Source organism: Rhinolophus ferrumequinum, chromosome 14, assembly GCF_004115265.2.
Source record: "Rhinolophus ferrumequinum isolate MPI-CBG mRhiFer1 chromosome 14, mRhiFer1_v1.p, whole genome shotgun sequence".
NCBI classification, from domain to species: domain Eukaryota; kingdom Metazoa; phylum Chordata; class Mammalia; order Chiroptera; family Rhinolophidae; genus Rhinolophus; species Rhinolophus ferrumequinum.
Genome location: NC_046297.1, coordinates 483,278 through 498,901, shown reverse-complemented (window position 1 = coordinate 498,901; position 15,624 = coordinate 483,278). Strand labels below are relative to the sequence as shown.

The 15,624-nt window shown below is 40.4% G+C and overlaps 1 protein-coding gene and 1 long non-coding RNA gene across 13 annotated transcripts in view; one reads left to right on the top strand and one right to left on the bottom strand.

Annotated features, from left to right (window-relative positions):
* LOC117034137 (uncharacterized) overlaps window positions 1–695 on the bottom strand; it is a 91,658-nt gene extending 90,963 nt beyond the window's left edge. For all 10 annotated transcript variants that reach the window (XR_004425023.1, XR_004425021.1, XR_004425022.1 and 7 more), the window contains exon 1: window positions 559–695. This is a non-coding gene — a long non-coding RNA (uncharacterized LOC117034137). The remainder of the gene's footprint in view (window positions 1–558) is intronic.
* Window positions 696–1,026: 331 nt separating this feature from the next.
* On the top strand, window positions 1,027–14,828 carry OSGIN2 (oxidative stress induced growth inhibitor family member 2). Of its 3 annotated transcripts, XM_033126668.1 has the most exons (7): window positions 1,034–1,145; window positions 2,086–2,205; window positions 5,920–6,074; window positions 8,280–8,416; window positions 9,005–9,196; window positions 11,545–11,636; window positions 13,738–14,828. In XM_033126668.1, the coding sequence occupies exons 1-7, from the start codon at window positions 1,102–1,104 to the stop codon at window positions 14,768–14,770; spliced, it is 1,773 nt and encodes a 590-aa protein (XP_032982559.1). In that variant the 5' UTR covers window positions 1,034–1,101; the 3' UTR covers window positions 14,771–14,828. The 3 variants fall into 3 exon arrangements, with proteins under 3 accessions (XP_032982560.1, XP_032982559.1, XP_032982562.1); XM_033126669.1 differs by lacking the exon at window positions 2,086–2,205 and having other exon boundaries at window positions 1,027–1,145; XM_033126671.1 differs by lacking the exon at window positions 1,034–1,145 and having other exon boundaries at window positions 2,117–2,207.
* The last annotated feature ends 796 nt before the right edge of the window (window positions 14,829–15,624 follow it).

Sequence of the window (15,624 nt, the reverse complement as noted above, 5' to 3'; positions counted from 1 at the left end):
CCCCTTTCTAAGTCATGTTTCTCCCTTCCACTTAGTCCCAGGCTTATCCAACGTCAGCCCCACTGGGCTCCGTGCACCGGTGATCACCTACTACGGGTGTGTCCCTCTCACTTTATTCACCGTTGGAAAATACTGCAAGAAAACTCAAAGTGAAAACAGGCGGGAAGGAAGAGTCGTACAAAGTGCGTAGGGACATTCCTCGCGTGGGAACATTATGTCAGTCCTCTGTATGGGCACAGCTTTCAGGAACTCAGGTCCTTCAAAGGGACAATGTTGTGAGTATTAACAGAGAAGTAAGTTCATGCTTCGCTTTCTGAAACAATATCACAGGAAAACGAATGCCAAACTGCCAATAAGTCAAGGAGGAAAGACACAGAAAACTGTAAAACAGTGCACAGCTGTGTATCTGTTCTCTCATCGCGCGTAACCCTGGAGGCAGGCTGAGTCCCACCTAATCTAAAGTACCTGCCAAGGGCACGTTTGTTCAAGGACAACATTCAGCAAAACTGGAGAACTGGAGAAAAAGGAACTATCCGAAGAGAAACGATGCATCCGTACCTGACGGGTAAAAAGAACGGAGCGTGCGGGGAGGGCTGCGGACGCCGGGTCCCGTCAGCGCGCACCTCCCGGCCGGGCCCCGCCCGGGGCGGCCTCGGCAGCGCGGGGCGGGGCTGAGCACCTGGCTTTAAGCGGCGCCGCGGCGGCCCTCACAGCCCCGGGCGTCCGCGGGCCGCGCGCGTCCTGCAGCCGGGAGGCCGCGGCGGCTGAGGCGGCCTCGGGTGCGGAGCCGGGTCGCCGCCTCGCCCGCCTGCCCTGCGCGTCCGCCCGGCCTCAGCGCCGCGAGGGGCCCGCCGGCCGCGCCGCGCCAATCGCCGGCCTCGCACCTGCGAGGAGGCGCCGCCCCGCCCACCGCGGCGTCCGGAGCGTCCCCCGGCGTCGGCTCCGCGCGGCAGGGGCGGAAGCTGCGCGCTGAGCGACCCGGCGCCGGGCTCGGCCGGCCGCCTAGCCGCGGCTTCCGGGCGCCGCGACCCCCGACCCCCGACCCCCGACCCCGCCGGGCGGCCCCGCCGGGGGAGGCGGCGGCTGTGGCGGCCGCGCTCCATGCCGGTGTGGTGCTGCCGCTGCTCCCTGCCAGGGCATTTCAGGTGACTTCCCCACCAGGGAGGGACGCGAGGGGGGCGCAGGGGCGCGGCCGGGCCGGGGTCCAGGGGTCCGGGCGGGGCGGGCGCCGGGATGCGCGGCCTCCCCTCCCCCCGGCCGGGGTCCTGCGGGCTCGGGGACGCTCCGAGGCAGCCCCACTGCCCCTGCGCCGTGCCAGGCCCCGAGCCGGCCGGGCACGCGGATGCAAAGTTCCAGGGAAGGGTCGCCAAGCACCCCCTTTTCAGTTTTTTATGTCTTTTAAGTTGCCGGGCGGAAGGGAGGTCGGGAACCATGTTTTCCGTGTGACGATCTAGTTACCGGAGGCTCGGACTTGGTAGTCGCTGGAAGCCATGCATACTGAGGAAACCTGAAAAGCGTGGCGGCCAGACTCCTGAGGGAAGTCTTCAGGGATGACACGTCTAAAAACAAAAGTGCACGCGAGTTCTAGACTCGGCAGTTAGGGACAGAAAGACCGAGGACACTTGCAAGTGGTTTCAACCCCGTGGTGACATCTTCAGCTTAGGAAGACTTGGTCAAGTACCTTATTTTACATGTACGAATTACCAGAATCGTGACGCGTAAAACTTCTTTTTGTGTCAAATGTGAAACTCGCATCATGAGTTCTTAAGTTGGAGTTCATGCATAGAATTTAAGTGGCCCATGAACTTGGATGTAAAGGAAGGTAGAGCAAGCACTGTTTTCACTAAACTTTAATAACTGTTATCTAATATTTTCTATTATGAATAGAAGCAACAAATCACAGTAATATTTGTGACTGTCATCACGAGAAACCACAACATATTTTCTTATCACATTGCAGTTGCAGATATCTAGAAATACTGTTAATACTTATTTCTTCAAAATTACAGTAGTTATTACATATCACTGAACTTGTTATTTAAGAGAAGCACATACAGCCATTCCTCTTTTTATGGCGTTTCACAGGTGCTGTAATTTTTATAAACTGACGGCAAGACCCTCCACCAGCAAAAATATTTCCACTCGCTTGATTGCGAGGCTGGCTCTGTGGCCGTGGTCTGGATCTGAACGGGCAATGTCTCCGAGGTGTGCCTGCATAAACACAAGTCACAAGTTTACTATTTAAAACTGTTGTAATATAATTGGTTTCCTTGTGAATGCTTATGTATCTTTTGTGTGTTTAATATTACTCGAAGAAGAGGTCCAGAGGCTTCATAAAATTGCAAAAAGGGTGTAAGGCACAGAGGAAATTCAGAACCCCTGTTGTAATGGAGAACAGCAGTCTAGGCTTGCCTGGCTTCTCAGTTTTGTAGGAGTCTCTAAATTCTGGATATTTTAAAAAATGGTTTTATATAATAAACTGCTGGATTTTAAGTTATAGGCAATTTTGTTTGTTACCTACTCTATAGACAGTGGCTTGAGAGTGTCAGATACACTTTGGAGGGTCTTAGAAAACAGGTTCCCCTAGCGACTTAACTGCAGCCCCTGAGAAAAGAACATGCATTTCTGAAAGTGCTGTTCAAAAACCTTTTGATATCTTTTGGGTGCAGCTGAACTCCAACAACACAGCTTGGGGTCATGTCCATTCAGCTGACCTCAGGTGGCGAGTATCATATGCTTACCTGTTTGTACAGAGATTGGGAGGAGGGGATGAAAACAAGGTATTTGCTAAATTTCAATCTTGAAGGGTAAAGGAAAACAAGCCAGCTAGCCAAAAAATAAATATTGTGATTAATAAACCCTATTTTCATTGTACAAACTGCTATATTGTACCTAAAATTTTTACAATAAAACGTTAATATTTAAAACAGCTCCTTTAGGAAGAAGGTTATAATTTACTTTTTTTTTGCAATTTCATTAGAAACACGCAATTTCATTTTAAAACAGGTTGTGACAACATCTATATTTGGATCTTGTCTAATATCTGAAAGGATAGGTATTGTGAGAACTGTCCAGTAACTTTCCGAAGGAGAAAACCCCATACTTCCTGTTCATTTGTCACATTAGAACCTTCTTTTCATAAGGTAGTATCAATTTGGTACCAATGTAGGGTCATGCTTCCGAAAACTAGAAAAATTCAGATAATAAGCATTTCATTTTGGTTTGATCATTTAAAGACATATTGTTAAATGTGAGAAAAGTCTTTTTGTTAGCCAAGTATTATGCCTATGCCATCCTTTTAAATTTGTTTTGAGACTTTGAACGATAATGTTTCAAAACATTAGAGGGCTTCCAAAATGGAAGGCCTCTAAAATCATCTTATATTTCAAACTCTTAACTTGATGCCTAACAATAGAGTAACTGTTTTCCCATGTGTGTGAAGTGCTGTTCTCTACTCTTTCCTAAAATAGAGGAAGATATAGATATAGTCTTTCCAATCTAATTAGTGCCCCCAAATAAAGGAAAAGTATATTTTGTTATTACTCAAAATAAATACTTATTTTTTTTTTGGTGAGGAGGAAAGCGTCCTTTATTCTAGATCCCAGCAGCTAGGGAAGATGGCAGACTCATGTCTAAAAAACCATCTTCCTAAATACTTTTTAAAATAGAACAAAAATTCATCAAATTGGATATCTAAAGTGGAAATGTACACTGTTCATAGACCTGTGATTTAGTATGCTATACTCTAAAACACAGTAATACTAAATGTATAACTTAGACTCTGAAGTTTTTAGCAAGAATACTTACTAGAAGACTTGTGTTTCATTGTTGCCTGATGTAAAACCAGTGAACCATATTTTTTGGTTTTTGTTTCTCTTGATTCGGTTTTTCCTATCGGTATTAAACCGGTATTCAATTTATCAAACACCCTGCAAGTTTATTACAGACAGTTTATACTAATTATTACATGCTATATACAGATTACATACACATAGTTTATACCAATGACTAGTGGAATACCAAAACAAAGTACCTATACTGCACAGAGAATTTAGATCAGGTAAAACTTTGGTTCTACTAGTCCACTTGAGTCTTGGGATAGACTCGAGTTAAGCTGCTTGAGGCCCACGTGCACAAAAAACCTGCTAGATCTAATAAATGAACCCAGCAATATTGCAAAATATAAGATCAACATACAGAAATCAGTTGTATTTCTATACACTAACAATGTGCAATCTGGAAATGAAATTAACAAAACAATTCCATTTATACTAGCATCAAAAAGAATGCAATACTTAGGAAAAATTTTAACAAAAGAAATGTAAGACAAAACTAATAATACTGAATGTCAACTATAATTGAAAAACATAATAAATGTATATATAATAAAAAATGTAAGGCAAGAATAATTTTAACAAAAGAAATACAAGATTTGTACACTTAAAACTACAAAACATCACTGAGAATAATTAAAGAAGACCTAAATAAATGAAAAGGAATCCTATGTGTATGAATTGAAAATCTTAATATTCTAAGGATAGCAGTATTTCTCAAATTGATCTACAAAACCAGTGCAACCTTATCAAAGTTCTAGGTGCCTTTTGTTCAGAACAGCATATGGAATTGCACAGAACCCAGAGTAGCCAAGACAGTCTTGATAAAGAACAAAGTTAGAGGGTTCACAACTCCAGATTTCAGAATTTACTACAAGGAAAGAGGAATTAACTGTGTGGTGCTGGCATAAAGATAAATATATCATCAATCAGTGGAATAGAATTCAGAGTCCAGGATAAATCCTTACATATATGGTCACTGGGTTTTCCATGGGATCCCAAGACAAATGGGAAATAACAGTCTCTTCAACAAATGATGCCAGGAAAAATGGACAGCCACAAACAAAATAACGAAGTGGGATTCCTCCCTCATACAATATAGAAAACTAACTCAAAATATATGAAAGACCCAAATGTAACAACTAGAACTATGAAACATATAGAAGCATTGGAGTAAATTGTGACCTTGGACGAGGTAGTTGTTTCTTACATACGATACCAAAAGCACAGCAACAAAACAAAAAATAAACTGGATTTGATCAAAGTTGAAAACTTGTGATTAAAAAGACAACATAAAGGGAAAAGGTAACCCACAGAATGGGAGAAAATACTTGCAAATGATGTATCTTGAAAAGGGACTTGTATCAGAACATATAAAGAATTTTTGAAGCTCAGCAATAAAAAGACAACCCATTTTAAAGTGTGCAAAGGATTTGACTATTTCTCCAAAGAAAATACGTAAGTGGCCAATAAGCACGTGAAAGGATGTTGAACATTAGTCCATTACTGCATGAGCATGTCAGAATGCTAAAACTAGTTTCTAAGGAGGCAACAGGGAAAGTAGGTAGATTGGAACTCAACATTAACATCTTTTCATATTTCAGTATCTGAGAATTAATAAATTTATAAACCCCATTTCTTTTACCAAAATGCACAATTTATAACATGTAAGTATTGTAACTTCCTTAAAATATGTGATTTTGTTCTAAATATACAGCCTCTAATGCACCCACCTTTTGATTAATGAGAGAAAAGTAAAAGAAACTACCCATTCCTAGAGTTCTGAGAATTATACAATATTGTGTCATTGGTCATTAAAGAGAGCTTATTTAGGACTTGTCTTATGTAGGACTTAACAGTAAAGTACTAAAGAGACATTAGCAGCTATTTAGGATTTCTGACATTGAAAGTGGTGTAGGTTGACATGTATCTAAACTACTAATTTGAAAGCATTAATCTTTTCTCCTGGTATGGAACTGTTGAATATATTATGGCCTAAATAAAATCTGAGTAAAGAGATTTTTTTTATAAAGGCTATACTGACTATACGTCTCCTGTTTTTGTTCCATGTTTGTTTTTTCAAAAGAAACTATAGAGACACTGAAACCGAAGGAGAGATTTTTAATTCCTTAGTGCAATATTTTGGTGATAATTTGGGGCGAAAAGTTAAAGCTATGCCATTAGTTGAAGAAACTTCTTTACTTGAAGATTCATCAGTGACTTTGCCTATGGTAGTAATAGGTAAGTTACTCCATTTTATCTCTTAAAATTAGTTATGAACCTTTTATAAATGTAGTTACATAACACAGGTTCTTAGGATTGTACTGATAAGTATTTTTAGATTTGAGATGTTAAAACAACCAATAGCCAAATATTTAGAGAGAGTAATTGGTGTATCTGATAAGAGGCCCTGTGTTATAGTTCTACATCCTTTCATCAAAGGACTGATATTACTCTATTGTTTTAAAATACTGTCAGTTGCATTGCTTATATGAAGTGTCATGGTAATGATAACAGCGAGTATTCTTAGAACATTCTGTGTACATATTAGATTAGATCTACCACCCTATCGTTCTCTGATGTAGTGCACATGGAGACAGTAAAACAGAAGTTGAGAAAGTTGTGCAAGTTAGTAACCAGTGCTCAGTAATGAACACTTGGTACTTTGCAGTAATGTTTGTAATTACCTTAGCCATTAGATTTCTATTATATGTCCTTTGCACCACCTCAACAGATAGGCATGTATTAAAAATAAAGCTATTAATAAAAATACTTCAGAATATTAAAGGTTTTTATGATTGTTTTATTGCATGTATTTAATTACCTGTCATGTGTATCTTCCACCTAATATTCACACTCCCACGAGGTAGCCAAGTACTGTAGTGGGAAGCCAAGCTGAAGAAAAGAAATATGGGACATAATGTACCTCAATGGCAGATGACTTTCCTTAGTTTCTTTGATAGCCTGTTTTATCATAAGTCGGGGTTGGATTTTATCGAATGCTTTTCCTGTATCTGTTGCTATTATGATTTTTCTTCTGTAGTTTTGTCTTTTGATTCAAGGAAATTAGCTCTTTGCCTCAGGTCTTTACTCCCACTATTTGTCATTCGTTTATAATTTTTACAAAGGTAAATGGTTTATTTTCTTGTCTTTTGAGTTTTGTGTCATGCTTAAAGACTACCACTCCAGCATTATAAGTAGAAATCTTACCCACTTTCCTAATATTCTTAAGTTTTTATTTTTCATATTTACATTTTTGAGCCTGTTTTATTTGGGACAAAATATTAGGTCAGGAACAGGATTTTTTTCCCTGTGGCTCACAGCTGTCCCAGTTTGATTAAATTTTTGATAGATGTAGATAATAGAGAAGGGGCAACCCAGACTAAAGGAACTACAGAAATGGGAGTAGTGCAACAGATTCAACAGAAAATCCAGTTTGGTTTTAGTTAAAGCATACAAAAATGTAGGAAGGCGGGATAAGGAGATGGTTGAGACAAGAACATGGAGAACACTGGGTATCAGACACAAGCAGTTAAGGCCTTTATTTTTTATTTTTTTTATTTTTTTATTTATTTTTTTTTATATGAAAACATGTTTATTACAGAATAATAATTGTTTTTTTGTTAAGGCTTTATACAAAAAAAAAAAAAAATCCACAAACTGACAATGACTTAGAAGCATGCAAATATTTCAGACTGGAGAGGTATGTTTGTTCTTTATGAATTCACAATATTTGACTCCAAAATGTATGTGCAAATTGGCTTGACGTGATTACTCAAGGACAATTTAAATACTGGTTTTAACTTATGAGTCAATTCAAGTTCAGCAGTTAAGGCCTTTAGAATTGAGGGGGGTAACATGCTGAAGAGCATGTGATACTGAAACGCTCTGGAATGTAGAAAGTGATTTTGGAGGTGAATTTTAGGGAGGAGAAACAGGAGGAGCCTTTTTGTCTTCTGAGTGAGAGTATAGGAGTGAGAATAGCAGACAACTGAATGGATATAGATGACAAAATAGGTGTAGAACCAGAACCTGACTTAGGATTTTGCTAGTGCCATACACTGAGAAGGGATGGTGTTTAAAAGGAGAGGGCACCTAAATGAAGGAACTCGTGAATTTGCTTTTGAACACATTTTAATTATTAGTGGGTCTATCAGCTGGGGTGAAGAAGTAGCAAATGGAAATGTGGAATATATTTTGGGGGAAGAAGTGTCAGCATAGGGATCTCATTTTGGGAGTCAGTAGCATAGAGAGTTGAAGCTCTGAGTAGATGAGCTTCCCAAAAGAAAACAGGAGTGAAGATAAAAGCCAGAATCATGTGAATACTTGGTTTTGAGAGTTTAGAGAAAGAAGAATTGGTGAGGGAGAAAAGCCAAGGAATAGGATTATGAAGATTCATGACACACCCCTCTCCACCTTTATGTTTCTTTTTTTTTTTTTTTGTAGGAAATGGACCCTCAGGGATCTGCCTTTCTTATATGTTATCAGGCTACAGGCCATATTTATCACCAGAAGCAATACATCCAAATGCAATCTTACATAGTAAATTAGAAGAAGCAAGACATCTTTCCATTGTTGATCAGGTATTATTTCTCACGGCAATCCTTGTAACTTTTTAGATTGAAACAAGATTAGTTTTCTACTTAAACACTGTATTTAATTGAAAATCCTTTCTTCTAAATAAACTTTGTATCATTTCTGTTTTAGATTAGTAAACATATTCTGAGTCACTTTTAGGAATCTTGAACATCAATTTGGATTCAGCGTGGATTCTTAAACATCAGTTTGTTTTCCTGGATTGATAAGAGCAGAATTCCCAAATGATTTCCTGATAAAGTTTTAATAGGTGCTCTGTACTTAACTAAGTTTGTGACGTATTGCCTTTTATAACTGCAGTGTCACCATAGACATATTAAGGCATGTAGCATATTAAAGGTATCTTCAAGTCTTGCAGTAAAAGGATCTGATTAGATTTGTTGAAACCCAACCATTTCTCCTGTTCATTTGACCCATGAACCTAGGATCTCACAGAACATCAGTGTCCTACGGCACGCTATCTGGGAAACGCGGCAGTAGTGTAATGCCCTTCACTTTAGTTATGATAGCTGCTTGTTTGTTTGCTTGAAACTCTGTCTGCCTTTTTTCATGTAAAAAACAAAAAATCCATTCAGGACTTGGAATACTTGTCTGAGGGCCTTGAGGGCCGGTCATCCAATCCAGTCGCAGTGCTGTTCGACACACTTCTGCATCCCGGCGCCGACTTTGGGCACGATGAGCCCTCCGTGCTGCACTGGAAGTTAGAGCAGCATCACTATATCCCTCACGTCGTCCTCGGGAAAGGGCCACCTGGCGGAGCCTGGCATGTGAGTCTCTTTTCCTCAGTACTTTAGTGTATGTCGGCTGATAAGACCACGTGGATTCTTACACATTATATGATGTGTACTGAATCTTATCTGAGAATTTTAATCCTGTTCAAGTAAATGTGGGTTAATTACTAGAAGCTAGGCCAAATTTGACTAATGATAGTCTTACTATAAGCATTTCTCTATACCATTTTATAAGAATTATATAGAAAATATTTCAAGAATATTTTACATAGTAAAAAAATTTTAAATTTATGTATTCATTTTAGACTTTACAAAGTCTCACACAGTATTTCCCGTCATTTTCCCGTCATTTTCCATTATTTCCCGTCATTTTCAAGATCTTAAGTGAAAGTGTAAAAGAAAAAAGTTGTATTAGTGTGCTTGGGCTGCTCTAACAAACTACCACAGACCCAGTGGCTTACACAGCAGATACTTTCTCCTCAGAGTTTGCAGGCTGTGACGTCCAGGGTCAGGTTGCCATATACTGTGTGCCAGCCTGCACCCGTGGTGAGGGCGCCGTTCCTGGCTTGCACACAGCGGCTTTCTTGCAGTGTCCTCACGTAGTGGAGCACCTGATCTCTCTTTCTTCCTCTTCTTATAAAGCCACTAATCCTGTCGCGAGGGCCTCACCCTCAGGACCTTGTTTTAGGCCTATTTACCTCCAAAATGCCTCATCTGCAAATACCGTCGCATTGGGGATTCCAGCTTCCCATAGAGTTGTGACACAGTTTAGTCCACAGCAGAGGTTTAACCTGAGAACTGGTTAATCCAGAGCTTTTCATTAGAGGCAGCAACTAACCGTTATTCTTCACTTCTGCATCCTTGGCAGTTAGCAGTCCCTAGTGTGTCGAGTGCTCAGTGTTTGCTCTGAACGCAGGGAATCAAGTCACACCGGCACACGGGCGTGCAGAAACACACTCATCAATCGACTATCCCAAGGGTCAGAGGGTGTCTCCCTGGAGGCGGCCAAGGACCAGTTCTGCAGACACACCTGTCAGTAGCACGTAGGGCTAAAGCAACCCACGGTTGCTGAGCTCGTCTTTTCCTGCACTAATGGTTTCATTCCTTGAAGGACACTAATGCTTTCTCTATATTAAAGTGTCACACAGCCTGTTTGCTCTCCCTTTCTAATCTGCGCTACTCACAGTGCACTTGTGTCCTCTCAGAAACAGTCCCCGTTCTGTATATGCCCACAGTACTTGTCAGGCCTGCGACCCCTCATGACAGCAGGCATCCATGGCAAGGTTGCATGGGGGGAAAAGCAGATTGGGAGAAAAATGAAGAGGTCGAGGGGTGAGGGTTCTCATCCCACTGGAAGAACTGGTGCACTGGGAATAAATTTAAGAGACTGTTTACAGTGGAACGCAAGTGCTTTAAGGGTGTTGCTTTGCAGCTGAGAAGACTGTGGCTCCAGATAACTTCTGATACACATTCTTAACAGCTGTCCTTCTGATGCTCCTCGTTTCGCATCTTGGTTCTCATGCTGGTACCAGGCCCAGGCTGCCTGAAAGCACTGGCAGCTGGCTGCCTTCGCTCACAAGGGATGTGTGTACTGTCACAAGTGAGAGGCTTCAGAAGGCCTCAAACACAGGAAGTGTGCTGTCAGTGCTGGCTCGTAGTAGCCAGCCCATTCCCAGTCCTGGGCTGTACAGAAACAGGGCAAGAAGAGTTAAGAGGAAAGAAGCCATACATAGCCTAAAAGAGCTGATTAGAAGAGATGGCCGAGGTCACTGGGACAGGTGCTGGTGGCCCTCGGGCTTTCCTCGCTTTGTACTGAGCGAAACATAGCGGCGCCCTTTAAAGGCAACATTACCAGCGTGGTCTGTTCTAACCAGGCCAAGCACTGCTTTCTATGCTTCTCGGAAGACATGCTGCTGTGCCCAAACCACGTGGACGGCAGTTACAATTGATAGGGGTGCTGCCCATTAAAAAATTCTAACAGTAAGATGGGAAGACATCTAAAGTATGGAAATTAATGAACTTTCTTCCTTTTGTGTAAAAAGTGAAACTACTGATTTGTTCCTCTAACATGATCTACAGCTGGGCTACCATGACTACAGCCATAACTATAACATTGTGTAGGCATTGGGTAATAGTGTAAGTTTGTTTTATAAATGTATAACTACATGAAAGGAGGAATATAGATACTACCAAGTGGTGGAAGTATTATTTAAAAGTTTATTGGAATATACTTTGAGAGTTAATTTACACAACCATTTAGGATTTCTTTGAGCTCTACTTATCCAGACTCTAACTTACAATACATAAGATGGATTGAGTTTAAAAACAAAAATCAATGTTACTGCTTACGTGTGTTTTTGATTGTCCATTTTTTATTCAAATAGAATATGGAAGGCTCCATGTTGACCATCAGCTTTGGAAATTGGATGGAGCTTCCTGGACTTAAATTTAAAGATTGGGCATCTAGTAAACGAAGGTAAAGATCCAACTATTAAAATTCTTTGGTGTACAATGGAAGAGTGTCAGCAAATGTCAGAATATTTATGATCCTGTCTTAGATGAATAGCGTAAATGTGTATGTCTTTCAAATAAAAAGCCTTTTTGCTGCAGAGATTAGGAGCTCATTTCCACTTAGAGATAGCACATATGAAGCCCAGAGGTAAGGAGGGAAGGGCTGGTCTACATGTACGCTGGATTCCTGACTTCTCTGCTAATCGTGGATTGAACCCATCCTGTTAAACCACTCTGTGTATGTTCTCATCCACCCACATATCCTTTCCACATCTTACTTTTACGAGTGGTTACGTAACTGCATGTGTGTATATCTCATGTATACATACCTAGCGGGTCTGACTTTCTGAGAAGAATGTGTATGATTAATGATTTAGAATGATGGGATAAACTAGAATCTGTGATGTAATTGGTTATTTAGGTATAGAGGTAAATATTCAATAAGAAGGTAGGAGTAACAGAAGAAATCTCAACTTGGAAGAATACAAGTTAGTTTGGGAAAAAGAGCCCAAAACTTAAAAATATATATATATGAAAAGCTCCATTTTCAAGGATAGTAAATATTAAATTAGATAGGAATTACCAAGTTGGAGAACCTACTCTAATTTGACTACTCACAGAAACAGTAAGTAAAAGGAGGAAGTTACTTAACCTTTGTTAGGGCAGGGCTGTAACATGTGAATGTTTGACTTCCTGCCAGATAGAAACCACATTCACCACAGAAATTATCCTTACTTTGGGAAGATTTAAGAAAGCAAGTTTGGACCAGCATGGGTAATAGAGATGTTTTAAATCTCTCAACTGTCCCTTTTGGGTTTTTTAAAAAGGAATTTTATAATATATAGGTCTGAAGTGTAAAGTTACAAAATCAGGCAAGATGGACAACTTCCTGATTTTCATAAGCAAGCGATATTGCTCAACATTTGTCCCTTTGCAATGTGGGTAAGAAAGGAAACCTTTATGGTTTATGTACCAGAAGCATTCGTCCTTCTAAATGGGGGATGCCGTGTGTAGAAGTAACGTGAAAATGAATCTTGTGATAAATAGTACCTTTAGTTCCCCCCTTTGCATAGCATTAAGAGAAGATTCTTAAATCTCTAGAGATTGCAGTTTGAATCCTGAACCTATTATAACTTCTGATGTTGTGACCCTGGTCAAATAAATAGCTGTCAACTTGCTAGTCTGTAAAATGGAGAGAATACTAGTAACTACTACATAGGGTTTCTGTAAACGTTGAGAGTTATACGTTCTAAATCTTAATTATTATAGTCATTAAACTTTAAGAAGAAAAATGTGTATGAATTTCTTCCAAATACAAGGTATAATGAATTATGTGAAATGATTTGGTGTATTTTTCCTGCTGCTTAGCTCTAATTGGGGCATGGTGTTTAGGGGTGCTGAAACTGGCTTTAAAGTTCAAGTGGGAAATGAATGGTGTACTAATGCACTTTTTTCATAAAGAGATTATATACTTATGAGTAGGAAAACACAAGTGTTTTACTTAATAGGGCGTAAGATGACTTTGTTCAGAAGACTGACTGATCTGACTTATTTTTGGTCAGTAGGAAAATAGAAAGCAACTTAACTAAAAGTTGGGTCAAGAAGGTACACACTATCTATAAGAAGTGTGTGTATTACAGCAAGAACTGTACCATTATCTCAACAATTATTAATCTAAACCATTTAGCCTGTACTAACTGTACAGAACACAGACTGAGTAGTGTATTTATAGACTCAATTGTTTAGGTTACAGTTGTGAGATAGACTATCGAGTAGCCAGTTTTCATATATCCGTATTTTAACCCCTTCATTTGATAAAAGTTTATTGATAAAGGCAGCTAGTGTGAACAGATACTATGCAAGACCCTAGAGAAACAAAGATGTGGTAAGTACAGTCTGCCCTCATAGCACTTCCTCTTGTGAACTAAAAAGGAATCTTAGCTTTCTTTTGTAAACTGTTAGGATCATTTCTAGCTAAGACAGTTGAGAGCGATTAAAAACGTGACAGCTAACTAGATGGAGAGGTACTAATTTGTCCTCACAGGGTATTTTGCCTTCTCTTACAGGAACCTAAAAGGGGATCGCGTTGTGCCCGAGGAGGTGGCTCGCTACTATAAACACTATGTAAAAGTCATGGGTCTCCAGAAGAATTTCAGAGAGAACACGCACATTACCTCTGTGTCCAGGCTCTACAGAGATCACGATGACGACGACGGTGGCCAGGACAGCAGTATTTCAGCACAGCAGCTCCAGATCAACAAGTCCAAGTTTATCAGGAGAAACTGGGAGGTCCGGGGCTATCAGCGCATAGCCGACGGTTCCCAGGTTCCCTTTTGTCTCTTCGCTGAGAACGTGGCCCTGGCAACTGGAACGCTGGACTCTCCTGCCCATCTGGAGGTTGAAGGTGAAGATTTTCCTTTTGTATTTCACTCTATGCCTGAATTCGGAGCGGCTGTGAGCAGAGGAAAGTTGCGTGGCAGAGTGGACCCAGTGTTAATTGTGGGCTCAGGGCTCACTGCAGCTGACGCAGTACTGTGTGCTTACAACAATAATATCCCTGTGATTCATGTATTCCGCAGACGAGTAACGGACCCAAGTTTAATTTTCAAGCAGCTTCCCAAAAAGCTCTACCCAGAATACCATAAAGTCTATCATATGATGTGTACTCAGTCGTGTTCTGCAGACTCCAATCTTTTATCTGATTATACCAGTTTTCCTGAGCACCATGTGCTTTCCTTTAAGTCGGACATGAAATGCATCCTTCAGAGCGTCTCTGGATTGAAGAAAATCTTTAAACTCTCTGCAGCAGTGGTGCTGATAGGTTCTCACCCCAATCTATCTTTTCTGAAGGAGCAAGGCTGTTACCTGGGCCATAACTCAAGTCAGCCAATCACCTGTAAGGGTAATCCTGTGGAAATAGATGCATATACCTATGAGTGTGTCAAAGAAGCCCACCTTTTTGCATTGGGTCCTCTAGTCGGAGACAATTTTGTTCGATTTTTAAAGGGAGGGGCACTGGGTGTTACACACTGTTTAGCTGCAAGAAAGAAAAAGCAGCATTTATTTGTTGAAAGAGGAGGAGGAGATGGGATAGCTTAAAGCAGCTTTACAAGTAATTTATATGGACAGTTTACCATTAAAGATTTTTACTAGTGTTTTTGCAGTGTACCGGCTTGAATTTTTTGGACTTGAATTAACTGGAAGAGAGCCTCAAGCTAATTATTTTTTAAAGTTATAAGAACTTGGTGTTCAGATTTATATTGTAATGTATCAAGGGTGTCACTGTCAGACAAATGGAAACACTGCCAATTTAGCATACTTTAAGCTCTCACTTAACTAAAACAGTCTTTTCTTCCAAGAGGTACTTTTTGTGATCCTTTTTGGTTATTTGTTAGGATTGATTCCAAAATACTACAGCTTGAACCTATAAAACCACATAGTCATTAGGCTAGAAATTGTCCTCACTACACATTGGGTGACCTTGCTACTCACAGAGGGGTCCAGGGACCAGCGTCAGCTTCTTCTGTAGCTTGTCAGAAGTGCAGACTCTCACACCCACCACAGACTTAAGAGTCAGAGACCACATCTGATTAATGAGCTCCTCAAGGAATACGTATGCTCAGGAAAGTGGGAGGCACACTGGCCCCAAAGAAAATGGACGTGAGGGGTGGATGCTGGAAGTGGGGTGGGGTAGAAGGCATTTAAACTCAGGTTTTATTTATTTTGAAATTACCAATTGTATAAATCTAACTTATTACCAAATTTGAAAAAATATTTTTATTGCTGAAAGCTCGACAGATACTTCATATTCTTAGCTTCTAATAATTTCAACAGTCCAATAGTACTGGCAAACACCCAGAATTTGCCAAGATGTTCTCTGGAGATTTATTCTCTGCTTAACTAGCATAACACAACCAAATTTGCAGTTCAATAGATTGTGAATGGAACTTACC